Source organism: Pleurodeles waltl, chromosome 8 (genome assembly GCF_031143425.1).
Source record: "Pleurodeles waltl isolate 20211129_DDA chromosome 8, aPleWal1.hap1.20221129, whole genome shotgun sequence".
NCBI classification, from domain to species: Eukaryota; Metazoa; Chordata; class Amphibia; order Caudata; family Salamandridae; genus Pleurodeles; species Pleurodeles waltl.
Genome location: NC_090447.1, coordinates 1,287,343,462 through 1,287,366,199, shown reverse-complemented (window position 1 = coordinate 1,287,366,199; position 22,738 = coordinate 1,287,343,462). Strand labels below are relative to the sequence as shown.

The 22,738-nt window shown below is 41.6% G+C and overlaps 1 protein-coding gene across 1 annotated transcript in view; it reads right to left on the bottom strand.

The window, feature by feature from the left end:
• The window catches only part of MIPEP (mitochondrial intermediate peptidase), a 700,113-nt gene that overhangs the window by 625,471 nt on the left and 51,904 nt on the right, over nucleotides 1–22,738 (bottom strand). Inside the window, exon 4 of the mRNA XM_069202242.1 lies at nucleotides 17,645–17,731. Within this exon, the coding sequence (XP_069058343.1) occupies nucleotides 17,645–17,731 (87 nt within the window). The remainder of the gene's footprint in view (nucleotides 1–17,644; nucleotides 17,732–22,738) is intronic.

The following is a 22,738-nucleotide window of genomic DNA, read 5'->3' as shown; positions in this document are numbered from 1 at the left end:
AGTGTAACAGGATATGTTCTGATTGTTAATTTAGTAATCTGGGAAGTGCAGGAATGGGATATTTGGTAATTGTATCATACGTTTTTAGTGATTATTGTAAGACATATAGGAAGCGGATATTATATGAATATTTATTGAGTGGTATTAACAAGTGAAGGAATGTGAGGATATTATATTAATGTTTTAGTGATTGATATTGGTACTTAGTGAGTGGTATGTGATAATGTGTTGTGTTTGGCTATTTTGTTTTTAGAGTACATTGGAATTGATTGGTGATCTGGTATATGAGGAGGAATGATATTTTAAAATTAGGTGAGTAGGTGATTTTCTTGTTTGTTTCATTGGAAGGGTTAGAATATGATAGATTGGGTTGTTTTTGTGATGGTAATTGGTGTAATGTGGTTTATTATTTTAGATATGATCTCCTCATAAGTAGACAAGTAAAAGAAGTGAAGAAGTCTGAGGATATATTTAAGGTAAGTTTTGATCAATTTTGTTAGACAACATGGGTGGTTAGAATATAAGTGATAGTTTTTGATTGAGTTGTTGTGGTGTTTTAGGGACTCCCATTGTACTAGTCCTGAAGAAGACCCATTGTAGAGCTGGGATTTGGCCCAAGGTATAGAGGGGTCGAAACGTCAACGGATATATCATAGTCTGGATTGGTTTCTGCAGAGGATCTTTGGAGAATTAAAGGAATTGATTTATACTCTCTGAGGATTTGGAATGGAGTTAATGCAGCAAACAGAAAAGAACCAACCAACTGTTTTTAATGTTTTTTTGTATAGGTTTTTGATTCATTGAAATATGTATTCTTCTTTCTATCTATCACGAGCACTTTTTCTCACACTATCTGTCCTTTGGTGTGTTTTACTAGATGGGTTGTCCATATAGGATAAATATATTAAATTGATATTTATGTATAAGTAAATAAAAGAATACATATATTTATATGAATAAATAGTTTTTTTGTTTTCACCTATGTTGTTTTATGATATATAATTAATATATAACTAATTTACTGATCTTTCCCCGTTAGGGCATTGTTGTATGTAAAGATTATCTTCTACCCAGCCCGATCGGGTTTTTGGGTTACCCTCTGTGGTTTATAAGTACCTAAACTAGCCAGCATTGTTTAATATTTCTTGATGGAGGGGTTTTCCAGAAAGCTTCTTCTCCGGTTCTTTAAGATATAAAAGATTACCCTGATGGGCAGTCGCAGATTCAGAGACCTCAGTCAGGATTTAAGACGCCGAATGTCTGATATATTTTCCGTGAGGGTAGAGATCTTTTTTAGAGTCGAACAGGGTTATCGTCTTGCTGGCATGAGAAAGATGAAGCACCCGTCAGGCCCTACGGTGATGCATTTTTATTAATTATTTGCTTTGCATTGTGTATAAATATACATATATCAATATAAGTGTTTGTATCCTTGCATGTATATATTTGCTGTTTATAGACTGAAGATTCTTTATACATGGTCTTACTTTATTGCTGCATATTTTGAAAGTACACTTTTTACTATTCTAGCCTTCCTTCACGAACCTTGCAAAAGGGTCTAATAAAGGTCTTCTTCGGATTAAGAAGTGCATTCCAGAGAATCTTTTCGACTCCTTTCAGTGTGTATTTTGGCTCAGTCAAAAGTAAAGTAAAACACCACCCTCCTATTGGCATATTAAGGATTTTGGGGTCCTGTGCAAGACCTTTATGTGGCACTGTTAAAGTTTAACAAATAAATTAGCATAGTTTGTCATCATGAGGGACTGAAACAGCTGGATGTGAGTAAAATTCAAATTTCTTCTGTTCTGGTGCCCCTATAATATGTCTTATCCAGGGCGCCGAAAATCTTTAAGATGATACTGATCTGTTCACAGAAACATCAGGTAGAACTCGTAATCAGCCAGGTCAGTAACTATCACATTCCAGTACAGGTCTCGAAAAAAAGATTTTATCAGGACAAGCTATTTTCAGGGCTCAGTGGTCCATTCTGGCGCAACAGCTCGAGCTGGCAAAGAACAGGTGTTCTGTTCATTCAGAAAGTAAATGAGCAATAAAAATTCCTTTACATCTTGTTTTTATCTTATCACATTTGCTGTGCATTCAGAGGGTCAGCTGCTGTCTTCTTACAAACTGCTGCTTATTTTGTCCTGGAGATTTGTGTTTACTTTTCTTTCTCGGACTGCAGAGTTAGAGGAACTATCTGATAATTTTGTGAGGCAAAACATTGTAGAGTGTCCATTTTTTCTAGTATACAACAGAATTAAATAGCTTTTAAATGAACTGTACAATTATTTCAAATATATCACCAGTTAGGAAAGCACATTTTTGTATTTCAGAACTGTAATGAAAATAAAGGTTATAAGAGGATCAGAATAAATCAGAACACTACTTGCTGATGTGCAATTGATAGATATTTGCAGAAGCATGATTTCCAAATTGTTTGTCTGCTATATAGTTTTATCAGTAAAACTCCATGTCAGTGGGAATGTTGTGGCCATTTCAATAGCAAATGTGCTGACTGCAATGACAGTGTGCCACCACATCATGCTAAAATAATATATTTATTTAAAGTGAGATTTTATTTTACACATGAACTTATAAACATTCCTGCTAAAGCCCTGATGACAATGCTATAAATGAACTAACAGGCAAGTCAGCGGTCATTGTGTACCCTATATGTTGGCTAGATTCACATTATATACGGAGAAAAAGATTAGTCTATTAAATCAAACAACAGAGTTTTTCATCCAGAAGACATGCTGAGTTCACATATTTGAAACTGCTCATATCTGATAAAGAAGAAAAAGGCACCCAGTAAAATAAAATATTTATCCAAGATTGCACAATTTGAGACCAGTATATGGGTCAAAAGCATTACAGTTAGGTCAAGTAGATTATTCAAGTCATTAGACCAGCAGGTCTGGTAATATTTGTATGTATTTTCAAGGCCTATAGTAGTGCTAATGTGAGACGTTATTTTCACTGGTCCAACTACCAATGATCTAGTGCAAGTTCTCATAAGAGTTGAATAAGTAGTGTTAAGTGTCAACAATAAGCCTACATAACTGTTTTTTTGCTTTTTTATATGAATTCTTTGTTTAATTTTCAAAGAGAGAAAAAAGTAGAATATCAACAAGATTAAAATATATGTATACAATATTAACATCTCAAAAGTGTTGTTATAAAAGATAAAAAGAATGATGAAAAAGTATATAGCAATAATTAGAAATAGATATCAAACACCATGTGAAGCAAAACTAACATAATTAAAAAATGACTTCTACATAAACAATATAATAAATTATAACCAAAAAAGGGAGAAAAGGAGACCATGTTATCTCTGTAGTCAGATATTGCATTTGAAATTAATGCTAAATTATAGGAATAGCCTCCAGAAATGTGTGTATAACAAGGTAACATATAAAGAACACATTTTAAATGTATATATCAAGAGAGAAAACAGCTCCACGTAATCAAAATGTTGTAATTTGTAATGCAAGTTATAAATCATTTTCTAAAACTGGGCTACACCAAACATATATTTCAACCGAGAATTAAGGGTCGGAACTGAATCAGATTTCCAAAAACTTAGAATATTAACATTAGCAAGATTAACAGGAGTAGCATTTAAAAGTGTGAGTGAAAATGGATGTCAAACCTGATGCATCATGTGAACTTGATAGTTGAGGCGTAAAAGAGATTTGAAAAGGTGAGTATTTCCTCAGGTAGTTTTCAATCAGTGACTAAAAAGGGTAAATTTTTTAACATTTCCATAATAGATGTACTATGTTGCAGTTAATTTCCTGGCCTCTCCAACATTTGGAGTCAGGACTAAGTTTAGCTGTGTGTAGCTTAGCAGGAGACTAGTGGCAGGGGTGCAATATTTTAAAAAGAATAAAATTTAAGACAAGAGTGTCTGAGTCCTCCAGTAGTGTTATCCATCCTTTATCTGAAAAGGTCGTATTCAAACGAGCTGCTCACCAGCACCTCAAGATATTAGAAGTTTCAATAGAAAAGGAGTGATCAATAAAAATAGCATAAATACCGTTGAAAGCTCTCAAAGATATGGATATATCTTGCAATCAGTGAATGAGTGATCTGTTCCTGAGAATCGATTAAGAGGTAATTAAGTGCATAAATAAGTTGATTAAAATTACTAAGGGCTTCATTACGAGTCTGGCAGTCTTCAGACTGTCAGACTCACGATGGCGATCAAACTGCTGCACTCCTGGCGGTCCGACCACCACATTACGACTCTGGAGGTCAGACCACCAGGGCACCACCAACAGGAACATGGTTCCCGGCAGGGTGGCGGCAGTCAGAGTCGCGGTCAGCCATGGCGGCGCTGAGTTCGGGGTTGCCGTGCTGATTACGAGCCCAGTTTCTGTCAGCCTTTCTATGGCAGGGACACCCCAAAAAAATAAGCATCTTTTTCCTTTTGATAAAATGCGTAATCTCATGAGTATTTAAAGAAACAATTTTTCATGGTTTTATCTGATTAGTTATATAAAGTATGATGAAGGAATAAACAAGAAAAAATTAATACAATTGTTTTAAAAGAGAAAAAAAGTGAGGAGAAACAAAAGGGAAAAGGAGTACTATTAGAACCTACAGATATAGTACATTTAAGATTGAAATTTAAGGTTGCACATAGAGGAAAAAATAAAGAAAATATATGCAGACGACAAACTATAATATGGTAAAGCATAGTGAAGAAATAAAGAAACTGATATCTGAGGAGAGATATCTAAACAAGTGTATAATTAACAAGAAGAAAAACAAAGTAAAAAAGGAATATGTTTAAATACTAACAACATCTAATGATTTGTCCAACACAAAGTGATAAAACAACAATATACACTCAAAACAAAAACTCTCTAAACCGGGGAAGTGAGTAACCTGGGGAGTGATATACAACTTGATCATCAATGATTAAAGAAAATCCTATTACCCCTAACAACACTAATATAATAAAGACAAGAATGAGCATTGTATGAACTGGATAAAAAGAATAAAATCCAATTAACACGGTCAAACAAGGAGAAAACATATGTTCCCATAAAGAAAAAGAATAGAAGAATACAAGATTGTAGAGGAAAAAGGACAGAAATTATAGGAATCATGTTTTTTAAAGGTCATCTAGATTTATCTCTCGGTTGCAAATAGTTCCAGGCTTTAAGTTTACCACCATGTGACCAATTACCTAAAATAATTTCCGATCTCCCTCTTTCCTCTGGATCTGAATTTGAAGTGTTAGCAGGACACTTTACAAGTGGAGGGAAGGAACTCTTATTTTCCATTTCTGACTCATTTTCATCTAGGTCACTCACAAATAATTCCAAGTCATGAGGGTCAGAATACTCGTCTTTCCTTGAAAAGTCACAATCACGATTGCCATCTCAAGAGGACCATATAAAATGTCTCTCTTTTTCATCCTGGGACGGAGTGTCAAAGATTGCTTCTGTTTTAGATTAGTGGGTGCTGAAAAGTCTGCCGTAGTTATAATTCGCGATTTGTCAAACACATAAGGACCATGTTTCCTGGCTTCAGTGATTGTATGACAAGCATGTTGATGTTGTAGACAGTAAGCCAAGATATGATAGGGGTTCTGTAGTACTGTGCGAAGCTTTTGAACGCACCCAAATGACATGTTGCAATTCAAGTGGGGGTGTGAAGGTGATGTTCATTAGAGTGAAAATCCAGTTAGTCAAGAATTGGATAATATTGACTTTCTCTAAATGTTCAGGCTAATAATTCTAATATTATTTCTTTTGCTACGATCAATTGTTTTTTGTTGTGAAGACCATATATCTTGACCATTGTCAGGGATCTTTTCAATGCAAGACTCAACAACAGTGTGGTAATTATCAAATATTTTCAGGCATTCTTGAAATGTGTTAACTTCTAATCTTAATCCCTATACTTCCAGAGTATTTGCAGAAACTGCTGTATTTACAGATGCGATTGAAAGCTTAATTTCGAACAATTCTTTGAGTAAGGTATGCTTTGCAGATGTTGGTATATCTGGGGAGTTTGCCATTGTATCTGAAGAGTTATTATTAGCAGGATTCGACATGAAAGCCTCGCTGTAAAAGAGTTGTCTGATATGTCTGTATTTCCACATGAAAATAAAAGCCTAGAACGGAAATAGATAAACCCTTAAACAAATGCCAAATGAAGACAGAGGACAATTGTGATAAAAACACCAAACATTATTCCAACATTGATGATGAAGAAACATTTTTCACCACATTGTAATTTTCAAATGACAAGGAATGCGTTGTCAAATAGTCAATAAAAAGTATAGGAAAGCAGTTGTAAATCACCCCCTACAAAATGCCCAAAGTGAAAAAAAATGGCCAGAGTCTGATTTAGGTAAATAGTAAAAAAAAAAATTGTTCTTTTGTCTTATGTTTCCATTTTGCATCTTCTTTCATGGTTAGGCTGCATATTTAATAATTCAATATGTAGGCGTCAAGTAGATTAAATAGCTACATTGATACTTCAAGTTATTCACCACAATGTATTTAATCTAGTCGAGAACGAAAATTGTTTATGTCAAAGATAAACATACCCTTAATACTAATAAAGAGGATCCGTGTTTGTGTTCTCCTTCCTACAATTAGAGAAAGTAATCGCCATATATTAATGTCTCCTGGTTCGCTCAATTTTGATTCAGTCAACGATTGTAAGGGTGAAAGTGATCACTGGCAACTTCAATTGATTATAAATATGCCACTGAGCCATGAAAAGAGTTAGTTAATAACAGGAACGCATTTGTTTCCTCTTCCTCACACCTAAACAAAGTGCTTACCATGTATCAATCTTTCCAGTCTGGCAATCAGGAAGATTGTCCAAATCACATTTTTTATACCATAGAGGGTGAGTGTAAATTATTACAGATGCCCCCTTTTATGATGTCAACACAAGTCTGCAACTGATTAAAGTGGGGCAAAGTGAGAAGAAATCAGATATTCCATGTTTTCACCTTCAACTATAGCGATTTGATCACGATCCACCATGTCTTTCAATATCATGCAACGTTTCACCGCAGTGGCCAGAGTTCATCTTATTGTACTGGATTGTGGGTGAAAATTGTGCTTGCTGATAAAGTTCTGTCATTTCCAAACATGGAGACCGTTTTAAATTTAAGTTGGGGCAAAGCGAGGAAGACACAAATGCTTTGCAGCCTCACTGCCACCTTTCAGAGCTCTAACAAAGAGCCACGATCTTCTGCAGTGTTAACCTCTGGCCCTTCACCACAGCAGCCAGGATTCATTCTGAAATATTGGATCGCTGGTGAAAATGTTGCTCTTTGACTTCCGATTGTGGAATCTGTCTTCAGTTGAAGTTGAGACAATGTAGGGAGGTCACAAATGACCTGCGGCCTCACTGTCGCCCTCAAAGCTCTAAGAAAGAGCCTCCATCTTCCATGGCGTTAAGCCCTACATAACTGGTCTTAATTACTCAACTGCCTCATAATGTGTTTGCACTAATTCTTTAATTACCGTTTGAAAAATTGATCTTCACAATAAACATGGGGAGGCAACAAATCATAGTCTCTCGCTTCACTTTTCGAGCTACCCTGAAAATTTAATTTGCAAGTCCATTTCAATCAAACAATTCCTCCAGTCCGAATTCAGATTCAGCCCCTCATTCACTTGTCAGAAAACCAAAACATTTGACTCTTCAATCTGCCCTTTTTTCAATATCTAATCGTTAAGCAGTGTCCAAGACGAAACACATCCTGATATACACAAACAGACAAATAGGATCACAGTTAATCATCATTTCTTAAAGTTGAAGAGAGTTTCACTGAATGTGAAAATTTAGGATCATCCTACAACCTCGCTGCACATTTTCCGTAGTGCACTTTAGATCTGACCAATTTGTGTAATTGTGGCCATTCAAACTTTCCTCACACTGTGATCTGCCAGTCAATCTAATAGAGGCGAGTGGCCCCAGCCTAGACAAAGCAAGGAAAAGTTTATCATTTAAAAAGAGTGACTCACATCACAAGATAAACAGTTTTTTTGCATCACCAAAGAAAAAGAAATGTCTACTATTAAAAGATGTTCTGAGGGCTTAAATGAGCAGGACACCACTTTAAAGTATTAAGAGTAAATGTGACCAAAAACAGCCCCTGGTGATGTGATCCCAAGAAACAGTAGATCAAATGTATCCTAATGTGCCTTCATATACCCATGGAAAACTCTTGCATCATCACCATCTTTACCCTATGGATTTTCTAATGAAATTTCATTTTCTGTTTTGGAAATGATCGTTTTTGAGTGGTATTCCCCCCAGATCTTTGCCTTCTTTTGCTGAACCTATTTTTTTGCTGGCCATAGGACTTTGCAATCTACCTCTGCTAAATAGCGATAAAGTGCTTTCATTTTTAAAAACTGTAAAATTGGAATACACCTAATTGGCACATTTAACTTACTTACAAGTCCTTAGAATATGGTACCACTCGTACCTAGAGCTGGGAAAGTAAATTCCACTAATGGGCTGCAACACTCATTGTGCCACCCACTGCAGGAGCCATGTGAAACATGAATCCAGGCCTGCCACCGCAGCCCGGATGTGCAGCTTTAAACCACCATTTTCACCTATCAAAATCACGCTTTTGGATCAAATCTGCTTATTGGTTTTAACATATAAAGTACGAAGCACATTGTTCTAGTCGCCAGCAATTCTACCACCAAGTTACAACGTCTCAATCTGACACGCAAGAGAGCATGCACATGATCACTGTCTTATCGCCAGGAGAGATCTCCCCTTTCGTCCGCCTCCTAACATTCAGAAGAGCAAGGTGGGTAAAAACAAAGATCTAATGACCTCAGAGCATTGTACATAAGAACACAAAACATATAAATAATTAACAATACAAGAACTGTACTTCCCCCATACAGCTATTTCCCTCATCTCCCCCAACTCTCTCCTTGTCCTCTCACAGCAACGTCATCCCAGGTCCCCCCTACCCAGCAGGCCAAACATCTTCTAAGAATCACGTGTCAACCCCAGAACCCTCAAATAAACTGGGCATGTCAGCTCAGTAAACTCTGTTGATAGGATCTGAAGAAACGGCTTCCATAACGTACCTATGTCACCCACTCTCTGTTGAGAAACCAGGGTAAGCTACTATTGCAAGAATAAACCACAGCTTCTGAAGCCAGCTCACATACGTCGGCACCCTGGCCGTCCCCCATAAAGCTAGTATCAACTGTACTGCCGCACTGAGCGCCAACGCCATCTGTCACCCCTTTAGGGATCGTAGAGGGAAAGTGAGGGGGTTGGGTAGACCCAACAGTATATACGATGGAAACCTAGGAAGCTCGGTCTGAAAAACCTTGTCAATATCGTCTAAGATGCTCGTCCAATATCTCTTAAGTTTGGGACAATGCCAAAGCAGATGCACCAGCGTACCTGTATTACCACACTCCCTCCAGCAAAGGCTGGGCTTGGTGGGGTCCCATGAATGTATCCTGTCTGGGGTGTAATACCAATAGGAAGCCACTTTATACGCTGTCTCCGTCCCCGCTGCATTGAAGGCTGTCTGGTGCGCTTAATAATATATATTGTCCCATTCCTCCTCAAAGAACTCCCTCTCCAGCTCCTTCTCCCATCTCAACTGCCCTTTAGACTTAGACAGGCGCTCCACCCCTTGCAAGAATCTATACAGTTCTGGAAGCACTCACTTATCATCCTTTTTCGTCAACAGACACTTTTCGAACGGTGTGAGCGGACTATCCATCAGTGCTCTGTTCGCGGGCAAAAGAGCCCAATGCCTCACCTGGTAATACATCAACCTATCTGCCTCTGTCAGGCCATATGTCTCCCGCATCTGATCAAAAGAAACCACTCCCTGTTCAACAAACAGACTCCCCACCCTCTTACAGCCCCCATCATACCATCGGCGCAGGCCTTCCACCCACAGCCCAGGCTCGAAATCAGGGTTCGCACCTATCGGGGACATAGGGGACGGGAACGACGTAAGCCCCGCTCGACATGCCACTGCGTCCCAGACACGTAACTTCGCTCCCGTAATCGGGGAGGAGAATTAACCCCGCACCCTATGTTGACGTCGGAGCCAAGGTTCCTTCCAAATGTGAGACCCCGCTAACGCTTGATCCATGAAACACCAGTGTTTCTCAGTAAGTGGACGGCTCCAATCTAAAAGAAAACACAACTGCGCTGCCTGATAATATCGTAGTAGGCAGGGGACCGCCAACCCCCCCTCCGCTCTAGGGCGGTATAAAAGTCTTCTAGGAAGCCGCGCCGGCCGCCCATCCTAGATGAACTTGAGGACAGCAGACTGAACAGTCGCTGTCACCCGAGGCGGAGGAGCCAGAGGCAGTGCCTGGAAGACGTATAGTATACACGAAAACACAGTCATCTTCACTACCGCTACCCTGCCCAGCCAGGAAAGTTTATGTTTCGCCCAGCTCTCCAGATCTCGCTGCACCTCCCGAACTAACGTCACAAAATTCAAGCTCACAGTCTTCGTAACTGAGGACGCCAAGTCAACACCCAGATAAGTGAGTCGCAATGTCGACCAAAGAAAGGGATATTGAGTCTTCAATGCCTGCTCGTGCTCTGGGTTCACAAACAAACTGAGGACCTGGGATTTCTGTATATTTACCCGGAACCCAGAGACCCGACTAAACTCCCCAATTATCACCATTAGCTCAGGCAGGGAGGCCGCGGGTTCAGCTAGGGTAAGAATCACGTCATCTGCATACAGAGTGATAAGATGATGATCCCCTCCGAACTTAACTCCAGAGACGAAGGGGCTATCGCGGAAACGCTGCGCAAAGGGCTCCATATATATCACAAATAAAAGGGGGGGGAAGGGGACACCCCTGTCGAGTCCCCCGTCCAATCGAGAACGACAAAGACACTGTACCATTAAACCGGACCGCAGCCCTAGGCGAGCGATAAATGCACTGAACCCACCTCCTAAAGCCCAGACCCATTCCATAACACTCCAGCACCCGGAAAAGATAAGGCCAGTGGACCCTATCAAATGCCTTCTCTGCGTCAATAGAAAGGAGCAGCACCTCCTTACAAGATCTGCTAGTTATCTATCAGATGGAGAAGTTGCTTCGTATTATCACTACACTGACGATGCGGTATAAAGCCCGCGTGATCCGGATCTATAAGGCCCGGCATATAGGGATTAAGGCAGTGGGCCAATATTCCAGTAAATAACTTAGCGTCTATGTTCAAAAGCGAGATCGGTCTGTACGAAGCACACTCTTCAGGGACCTTCCCTGGCTTATGTATCACCGCAACGGTAGCTTCCGACATACTGGGCACGAGGGCTCCAGACACCTGAAAAGAGTTAAAAAGCCGCACCAGAAGCAGTGCAAGCTCTGCGCAGAAGGTCTTATAAAAGAGCGCCGTAAAGCCATCAGGACCGGGAGACTTCCCCCACCTTTAGCCGTGAAATTGCCGAAATAACCTCCTCTACTCTGATAGGCTGATCCAAGGAAGACGCTTCCCTCTCGCCAAGCAGAGTAATCGCTATCCCTTCGAGGAATGCGGCTGGATTCGCATCACTCTGATCATCTGCCGTATATAACACTCGATAATATTCAGCGAACGCTTCTGCAATGTGATCATCTGTGCGAGCCTCTCTCCCCGAAGGTGAGCGGACCATTTTTATTGCTGCTGCTGAGTGCTGTGCTCTCAACCGATGCGCCAAGAGCCTGCCACATCTATTACTCCCAATGTAATATTTATGCTTAAGCCGCGCTATCGCATATTCCGCCCTATCCCAGTCCAGCCACCTTAACTGCTGCCGCATTTTCTCCAGCTCCCACCAAATTCTAGGTGCACCAGTGGCCTTATGGGATCGCTCCGATGCTGCCACCTTTTGTTCTAACACCATCCTCTGCTCTCTCCTTGCTCTATTATCTCTCGCTGATAACGACATTACCTCCCCCCGCAGCACTACCTTCAGAGCCTCCCACAAAGTCTCTAAACGGGTAGTCCCATCATCATTGTGGCTAAGATAGTCCGAAATGACGCGTCGTAGCGACTCCTCCGTTTCTCTATTCTGCAAGATCGCGTCCCTACAGCGCCAACTCAAATTGCCCACCCGACCCACATCCACACCAACCTCCACCGTGATAGGCGCATGATCTGTTAGGGCCCTGGGTTCTATTGTGGTCTCCCCAACTCGAGAGGTAAATTCTCGAGAGGCCAGAAAGAAGTCAATACGTGCGTACGTCTTGGTAGCTTCTAAGTAAAAGGAGTAGTCCCTAAGCGTAGGGACTCCAAACATCCTCCAGTCCACACTCGGCCAACCACTGTCGCCCTGCCTTCGTCAACGCTCCCGTCTGTCCAAAGCGGTGCCCAGATCGGTCCAACTCATTGTCCAACTCATTGTCCATTACCAGATTAAAATCACCTCCCACTAAAACAGCACTACCGGGTGTCGTAAGCACTGGGGCAACCGCCTGTCTCAGGAAGGATTCCTGCTGTGTATTGGGAGCGTATAAAGAAGCAATGGTAAAGCAGAAAGCCCCCACCCGTATTCTAAGAGCCAAGAGTCTGCCCTGCACCTCATGTATTTTTGCTATTACTTCCCCAGAGAAGTTCTTCGCGAGCAGTATCGCCACCCCAGCATGTGTCGTGGAGGACGAGGACCAGAACTGTCTAGGAAACCACTTTGAGCGCATACGGTATGTGTCCCTAGTCAGTAAATGCGTCTCCTGTAAGAGGCAAATGTGACTACCAGAGCTCTCAAGCGCCAACAGAATCGCTAATCTCTTAGCCGCATTATTAAAACCACGGACATTCAAGCTTAGACACTTAATAGACATGCGTCCCAGTATCAGAATTGCTCCGGGGGGAGGGGAAATCCACCGGAGGAGCCCATGCTCATAACAGCTCCAAGGCAGCTCCGAACCACAGGGCCAGTCAGCCAAGGCAACTTGCATACAAGTTCCAGGGGAAGCACACCAACATACAACCATAACGCACAACAGTTGCTCACAACCACAAAGTCCTCTAACACTCATCTCTTGAGAGGCAAAGTCTCGGCAGGGGCAGCAGAACCACTCAAGTTCGCTGTGTAAAGTCCAACGACTCCACCACCCAGTTCCCGCTGTAGTGGTCACATGACCGGAATTATTGCGACCCACATCAGAGCCACTATCCCAGCCCTCCAGCCGCTAAGCATGTGTTCCAGCGGACACGCTACTCAGTACAGATTGCCGCTCCAACGCCTACTCCGATGTTGTAGGCCGCTGCTGCTTCCTCGTTCTCTCCTTACGCCGCCATCGCGATCGATCCCCGTCTGCCACGTCCATAGATGTGCCCGCTTCTTGATTGTCCCCCTCCAAACACAGAATCTTTCTCGCTTCCGGCACTGATTTCACCTGACGGAGCTGATCCTCCCATCGAAAGATAAGGCGGAAAGGGTGCCCCCATGAGTAAGACACCGAGTGCACCCGCAAATGCTCCGTAATGGGCTTAAATTCTCGCCGCATCTGCAGTGTCCGTAGCGAGAGGTCTTGAAATAATTGGAGCATATGCCCTCAAAACTGAATCTGGGGGAGATTACGGGCCCTCTGCAAGATGCTTTCTTTAAGCCCATAGTTATGGACGCATGCTAGGATTTCTGGCGGGCGCTCCCCGGGTCCCCCAACGCGGCCCACCCGATGAACCCTGTCTAGCGTAATCTCCTGGGCACTCTCTAGGCCAAGTACCGAGTTAAACAGCGCCACCACACATTCACTAATGTCCTCCTTCTCTGCTCCCAGCGGCACACCCCTGATGCGAATGTTATGCCATCGCGACCTGTTTTCCAAGTCTTCAACTGCAGACTGGAGAAGTTCTCGCTGGTCTCGCAGGCGTATGACCTCCTGTTGCATGCCCGCCAACTCCACACTGCGAGAGATCTTGCCATCTTCAACCTGGCCCACCCTGGAAAATGTCTCTACGAAGTTCCTGCAGGTCACTCCGCAACGAGTCAAACAATGAGGTAAGGAAACTCTTTGTGACCGGGGCCTCCCCGTCCTCCTCCATCTCCCACGTACCTCAGGAGACTGTGTCGCCGCCGACCCCTCAGCCGGTTTGCCTTGTACCGGGTGGGATCTGGTCAACATTTCCCTCACCGACTGATCTTGTTTTGGCTTGGAGGATGCCATAGCCCCAAATTCCTCCCTGGGGGCCCGTGTCCGTCTCGTCTAGAGCCTCTTCGTACTGCTTGCTGTGGGTCGGGTTGCCAGTTCCTTCTCTCTGTGCCCGTCAGACTCTGGCCATCAGCTCCTGCATCCACCGCTCCCAAGCATTCACAGGCCAGTTGCAGGTCCCAAGCTCCCCCCGAGCTAGGGCTGGGCCACCGCGGGCCGACCGCACCGCCGATAAGCGGCCCAACCTCCCATCGCCGGTCCAAGCTCTATCAAACGGGAGCGCAAATGTGCAATGGTCCTCTGTAGCGCGCCCGGGGCCTCCGCTCCGCAACGGCCCAGCAGGGAAATGGTCGCCGCGGAGACCCGCTTCACACCTGCCTCCCGCCGGGACCTCCGGCGCGAGGTTCAACACTCTCCGCTGCTCCAATGTCGCAAGGCCCAACGCCGCCGCCACCCGCCTCTGAGGGTGTCCCGACTCACTCTCGGGGCGCCCGCTGGCTCTCGGTCCCGTTCAACCAGCCAGGAGGGCCTGGGGCTCCAAAAGACAGGGCCACAGAGCTTTCACTGGGACCCAGGCGGCAGAGCTCGGACGAACGCGTCCGCTCACGCCGCCATCTTGGACACGCCCCCCCCCCAAAATCACGCTTTTTACATTCCTAAACCTTCCTTTTTTTATCTACAAGTCACCACTGAGGTAGTCTTAATTGCCTTATTAGGTAGGGTGCACAGTATTTAAAAGTAGGACATGTAAACATTACTGTTTTACACATCCTGGCACTGAAATCCCCCCAAAGTTGTTTTTCTCTGTGGCAGGGCTGGATCTCCCATAGGAAACACAGGGTTACATTATAACAAAATATAATGCTTAGTTTCAGTTTGGGAGCAGCTGGGGAAATGATTTGAGTACTCATTTTAATAGCAATTTAAAATCCAGCTCAATGGTAAAATCTAAGTTTATATTACCAGTAAGGAAAAAACACTTTTAGAAACGTATCTTTTTTTCTGTCTAATGCCAAAGACATTTCTTGCCAGTATTGAACTGTCACCATACTACTGATGGATCCCCAGTGTTGAGATGTGCATTGGTCCTAAAGAGTGGACAAAGGGCCCTGGGTGTCAGGAGCGAGTTTCCCTCCTTGACCGTTTAGCCGGGGGAAGGGTGCCCAACCCCTTCCTGAGCTTCAAAGGATGCTTATCTTGTTGTCACATGCCTCCTGGTTTTCTTTGTAGTCCGGATGGCTCCAAAAGCAGTAGGGACAGGGGGTGAATTAGGTTAAAAGGTGGACAAAGGATCCCCCCAACTCACATGCTGTCACTGGGCATAAAAGTGACACCCAGTACTCTCCTAAGAACACTCCTGGGCCTGTGATGAATCAGAAAAGGGACTGCTCCACTGTATGAAGAACCTAAAGGAACATTGGACCTTCTTGGGTTGATCCCAGGACTCCAGAAGAGAACCCAAGGGTCAGCTGGTTGACTTCCTCCAAGCTACAGGGAAACAAGTTACCAAAGACCTTTATCCTGCAACTGCCTAGCTGCCCAGTTCCAACACGACCAACCCTGGACTCTGCTGTAGTGATTCCTAACCCCAAGTGGTGCCCCCCAAGTTCTGAAGCCTTGGATGGTGTTAGAGTGTACTCCTACCCCAGACACTGAAAGAACTAGCACTGTTTACCAACTTTTACCTGGAGAGAGGGCAGAAGAATGGGATTGCCGTCAAAGCAGAAGCCATCAAATCACCAGTCAGCTACAACTTGCCAGTTTGCCTCTCTGAAAGAATTCTGACTTCCAGAAAATCATCAATGTCTGACATAAAGGGCTTCACCAGGACAGACGTTGAGCAGCATCCAATTGACATTAAAGCCTGCCTGGGCACATACTTCTAACTTTGCCTGCTTGGAGCTCTCCTGCCTTCATCAATGACTGATGCGGGACCCCACTCTTCAGCACCCAGTGATCGTCAAACCCTATTTGGATCCAGTTTGCCCTACTGCAGACTTGTTGGCGACCATTTTCCCTCCATAAAAGTTTCTAAGTCAGAAGGTAAACTTTCTAATGACGGCAAACTTGGTCTCTGTATCCAACTATCGATGCATTGCAGTCAACCTTAACTTTTTACTTTGACATGGTTTAGATAACCACAGCTGACGTTTTGTGTTTTTTGGTGCTATTTTTAATTAAAATTTAAAAAAATCTTAACCCTGGTTCTACTTATTGAGTTTTTGTTGTCTTGATGTCATTTTATTCATTATAATATTCTCCATTTTCTATATGGGTTTGGGATTTTACTTGTGTTTTCACCTTATTACTATTAGAGTACTGCATAAATACCTTACAAATAGCATCTAAGTTAAGCATGACTGCTCTGTGCCAAGCAACCAGAGGGTTGAGCACGTTTATTTAGTGAGGTTAGTAGTTCACCCTCACAAGGATTGTGATTACTAACAGAAGTGAGCTCTCACTTTCCTCAACTCATGCTCCAATTTCTTACATTTATCTATCCACATAAAATCATTCTTCCACTTTTTCTTCTCATGCTTCTTTAATTATTTGTATGCATTATGAATAGAATGCCTAACAAGCTGCAGATGTTTACGTATGCATGAACAGAATATTTTTACATATAGGTGCATTATGGACGTATTTGAGCACTAGGAAAAGATGTTTACCCGGGTAAGCATTATTATCAGCGTTAAAAGCTATATGCATTTAGAAATTCACTTTAAGTTGTGAACTGTCGAATACAATTTTATAGGTCTCAATGGGAACAAAAACAAATGGCCATCATTATCCTAACATTAAAAATCTCCAATACAAAGACCTTTTCGTCACTCTACTGTCATATACTGTTTTAGTCATTAGTTGAAGCGTCAGCATTCCAAAAATTACCTAATATGCTCCTTTAAGCTTTTGATTCGGACAGTCTTTGTAAAGAATTACTTCAGAACTCAGCTATTGAACTTATTTTTGCATCCCCAGTGGTCCATTCATCACTTATTATATCAAATGATTGTCATGTGATTACTGCTTGCATTCAAACTCTAACTATTACAGCAACGATTGTATCCATGTATCACTTATACTCATGTTACATCAATTTTCAGAATGTAGCCATGCCAAATTCAAATTAATTTGTATTTACAAATGTATTAAATTAGAAGAAGAATAACACAACACCAGCTAAAGAAGCAATCTCATGTTAAAAAAACACAATGTATATAATGTTAAACATGCAAATACATTTGGACATGTCCACAATAGATTCCTTCGAACTGTAGTTTCTATAAATACAAAGAAGACAGTAGGAGTGGGGGAGAAGGGTATTTTTACAGACCATTCTGGTCAGATCACATATTTTTCTGTCAGTGAAACAGTCCTTAAACAAATTAATATTACTGTCTAATTCTGGTCTGGGTCATAAGAAAGCAGTCAAACGAGCACTAAAGAAACAAGCTATATAGAAAGACTAGTATGAACCAGAAATAAAAATTACATACCTGGTTTCTGGGTCTAAAGAATCCATAATTGTTTTATCTGCCAATAACCTTTTTAAGCTTTGGCATAGTTCCACATTTGTGTTTAACCTAAAATACGAAAACAACAAAATTATAAAGATGAGATCAATACAATCAGATAGAATGACAATTTGACAGGTTAGTTACATACTAAACATAGATAACCAGAGACCAAGAAACATGAAATAGTTGGGACTGGAAGAGCAGACGAAGTGAGAATTTGATCATTCTAATATTAAATAGAGCACCTTATCCACCGTGGGAAGGGAGTGCCTGCTGTGGAAAACTTTCTATGACATACAAGTTAGTGTTTTTACCTCTAAATGCTAATGCCCCCTGTCTATATGCTGAGAAAAAGAGCCCATAATTTTTAAAACAACTACACTGAGCTCACAGGAGTAGGTTGGGTTCCAGGCAGGTGGAAGCTGTCATTTCGTTTTCAAGCCCTCTTGAAACTCATGAAAAACAGTTGCCGTTTGAGAAACGTTCTGTACACAGTAATGCACTTAAAACAACCAGTAATGGAGTCTCAACCTAACTAAATGTAATATGTAAGGAGCCATCACCTCCTGGTGATTTGGTGTTGTTTTTTATTGATGTACAAAGCAACACAAGCATAACATTTTACATTTGTTCAAGCAGCAGGACCTGGTGGCAAGGAAGACTTGCTTATTTCAAATTCGGCATTCATTCCTCTGAAAGGTTTAGGTGTCCACATCTTAAGGCTTTGGGTGCTGGTCTGTGAAACAGAGAGCTCAAGCCAGAGCTGGGAGTGCTCCTGGACAACCGGTACAGTTTGCAGAGTGGTCTGATGAGAGATAAAACCAACAGATGCACCAAACTTACGGACCACATATGCTTGGTGAGTGGAAGCACCTGGAGTTATTGAGGATCCTGAAGTTATAAAGTACTGCAGCCCTCACAGTTTATAATATTGCTCAAAACTATGTGCTGCTGTATTCAGACCATCAAAGGCCATCATGAGGAGTTGTCAGTCGGATAGGATACATCCAAAAACGTATATATGTGTATAAATATTATATATATATATTGGAGGGTTCATAAAAATACATCAATTTATTTTTGTATTTTATAAAATAAGGACCATACTCTTATTCGGCACCTATTTTAACGTACATTATAAAAAAGAAATACAAAATGTCTTCTCATGTTCTGATGACCTGTCCTAATGAAATATCAATATTGCACATTCTCCAAAATAGTAAAAATCATAAACGTAACCCCCCTATTCTAAACCCTCCCATGGCCTCACAAATGTATTGTATGACCATGACCTCAGTGCATAACAGCATTCTAATTCCTTTATTTTCATCATTTTGGGGTGCCAATGCTCAAAAGAGGGAACATATTCAGTCTGCCAGTACTGTAGAATTATAGACCTAGCCATTAGTGTGGTGAAAAAAACGTTTATTCTTCTACTATGATATTTAGTATTCAGACAGTATTCCTGTATAGAGACCCAGTACCCCATAATCTTGTAACAGTTCCGAATGATATGTGTTCAGCTGGCTTAACCCTCCATCGAGCACCTAAAGCATTTTACGGATATCTGGGGGTTGATTTCATTCAGGAAGGGAGGTGTTCTGAATAGCAGCATTTGGTGTAAAACTGCATACGGCGGAGATTCGCACCCTTTACATGGAGTTCAACTAATGACCACAGGGGGGTGGCGAGTTACACAAACAGACATCCCAAATGTCACATAAATACTTTTCAAACAGACAAGCAAGGGAGATGGACGTGGGTCAGCGGGCTAATAAATGATGTCAGAATAACTGTTGCTACAATGTATGCCCTTATTATTGATGGCCCTGCTCTGCTGCAGAACGTTTTCAATCACTGATAACTATCCCTGGGAAGATGATCTTTGGAGGGATTTCAATTTCCTTCCAAATCCAGAGATCATCAACTAACACTCGTAAGCAAAACCAGCCTAAGACTGCCACAATAACATCTCAGTACACGAAGGCCTTTAATCTAGTGGGTCCGTGGCGTAGAAAGAATCCGGCCAGGCATGAGTACACATGCATCTCGGAAAGATACAAATCAGCGGCCAGTTTCGAGTATTTCCTGTCCTCTTCCGATCTACGTTTGAGCAGTTATAGTAATAAATTAAATGCCTTTTCCGGCCACTTACTAGTCCAAATTTCGGTGACAGGGTTTAAATCCGATAGGCCAACTATCAGATGGCCCTTTAATAAGGTAAAACTACAAGACGAGGTTTGATCTAATGAGATCAAAGAGAAAATCGTTAATTATTTTAAAGTGCATTCCAATAATGGTAGCATAGAAACTGTCCGAGATACTTTCAAAGCAACTATTCGCGCCTGTATAATAAACTCCCAGAGCATTACTGCAAAAAGGTCCCCATAGAAAAAAGAGTAGGGCGTGAACAGACTGAAATTAGTCAGCAAAAAAAATCCTATGGCAGAAAACCCATATTAATAAACAGGGGGTTGGGAAAGCGAAACAATCAATGCATGATTACTATTATGAGCAAAGCTACACTGGTAACTGTGCTTATTAAAAAAAAAAAAAAAAAAAAAAAAGGTATGAGGAGAGTAAATATTCCAACAGATTTTTAGTTTAGCAGGCTCAGGAGTGAAAAACTCTATTTCCTCACTCTATGAGAAGACCCAGATTTCTGACCTTAAACAGATTCAACGTATGCTTCGGATGCACTATGAGCAGTTGTACGGTGTAGAGTTGAGGGAGGGGGGGTGTTGACATGGAATGCCATATACTCTTTGTGAGCAAAATCTCTCTTCTAAGCAAAGGTAAAGACAATGTTCACCTTAGAGGAAGCTGATGAGGTCATCAAATCTTTAGCTACTGGAAAGGATTTTGGAGATGACAGCATACCCCCTGAATTTTATGAGAAGTAATCTGTTTTAAATTTAGAAATATTAAAGCTCGCTTTTTTTAAGTGGGGGAAAAATTCCTCTATCATTCAACACCGCCATTGTAGTCAGCTTCTTGAAAAAAAGATAAAACCTAGAGAATATCTATTCCTGAAGGCCAATTAGTCTTTTAAATAGGGATTACAAAATAGTGATGAAAGTCTTCATCGATCTAACAAACAGAATGGTCGGAGCACTTATTAATTGTGATCAATGTGGTTTTATCTCTGGCCAGCAACTCTCTACCAATTTTTTGGTTGCGGCTTTAGATTTCTTCAAACAAAAGCAGGCCCCTGCCCAAGTGTTACTCTTAGATGCCGAGAAGGCTTTTGATCCGGTGAGGGAGGAAAAGTCTTTTTTATACTCAAGAAGTTTGGCTTCCTTTTGAATTTTATCCAGGCCATAGCCACAATATACAAAGAGCGATGGCTCGATTAATCATAAACTCAGTGGATGTAGGCACATGCAAAGTAAATAGGGGAACAAGGCAGAGATACCGGGAACAAGGCAGAGATGCCCTCTCTCGCCCATACTATTTGCCCTCTTTATAGAACCACTGCTGAGAGATATAAGACATGATAGGAGTATAAAATCTCCCTTAAGTGAGATGGAGAAAATCAAGCTCTATGTAGACAATATAGCATTATTCTTAAAACCCAACTTGGTGATCCAAAACAGGTCTTTGACATTTTGCAAGAGTTCTAATCAGTGGGTGGACAGAAGATCAATAGCATAAAAACTGAAATTCTTTTAAGTAACTGCACGATTGACAATTTGTTTTTAGAACTCTGCCCCTTCCCCCATAAATTTGAAATCGAAGAGATATATGGGAATATATACAACAGAGGACATGAATAACCTATTAGCATGTAACTATGTACCTCTGATCAGAAAATCCAGATCACTATTTTCAAGGTGAACACAGTTACCTATATCTTTGATGGGGCGAAATGCACTGATTTGTATGCTTGTGTTACCTTTGTTCAACTTTTTATTTACCACTCTGCCCTGTGATCCCCTGATGAAGTGTTTTAAAGAAACACAGGGAATGTTTTACCCCTTTTTGGGCCAATAAAACACAGAGGACAGCTTAAAACACTTTATGCAGGCCAATAAAAGATTGGAGCTTAGCGTTACCCAACCCGAGAGAATACCATTTTGCCACATTTTTTAATAGAACTAGACCCTGAAAGAATAAAGGAAAGCCTAGATTTAGAGGAAGAATTCATTGAATACAATACACAGACCAGTTAGGAATTGGGTTACTATGCTTAGAAAATACAAGGAATTTGACAATTTTAGTAAAGTTAAGCAGCAATGGCTGTACAAGGAGATTTTGCATATTTCGGTGCAGGCTTGAAATAAGATTAACCTATACAATATGTCTGTGGTAAAGGATACATCTAAAAATCTTGTCAATTGTCCTTTGGATCCACAGGACGGTCAGTCAGTGGGGCATTCTAATAGTCATCATCATTATTATTATTATTATTATTAATAGGTCATTATTACTGAAGAGGCGATGATCCTCCACCAGAGGAAATGCCATGCATGGCTCATATGAGAGAGGCTATTCAACCCTGCTAGCCTGAAATAAGTTCAGGAGGGCTGAATTTCTCTTAATCAAACCGCTTGGTGCACAATGCTTTTTCAATCTTGATGGGTCATTTGCAGTGCTTAATTTGTAAAAGAATAAGTGCGGGGGCCCAAAGTTTTACTCAGATGCCCGCGAATGGCTCAACTGGATAGCAGATGCGCCAAATACCAAGAATAAACAGTCTGATTTCACCTCATGCCTCTTTCATCCACTACCAGAGTTGTTGTTCTTCCTCTTTTCTCTCTCTCTCTCTCTTTCTCTCTCTCTCTCACTTCAGTCAGCACATTTTTTCAGTATCTCTTTTCTTCAGTGTGTGTTTCCTCTCCTTGGCACAAGGTCAAAGTGCGATGGGGAAAAATGAGTTTGGTTCCCACAAATGAGTGCCGGTGGGCCTCACCGGCAACCATTGCCTAAAATTAAGCACTGGTCACTTGGCTCTGAGGCAAATCTTGGCTTTCAAAAAAACTGCAATGATAGCCCTGAAAATGACACTTTTATAAACTAACAGGAGCAAGTGAAATGGTATATCAGGAATATTGCTCAAAGAAAAGTGGAGGC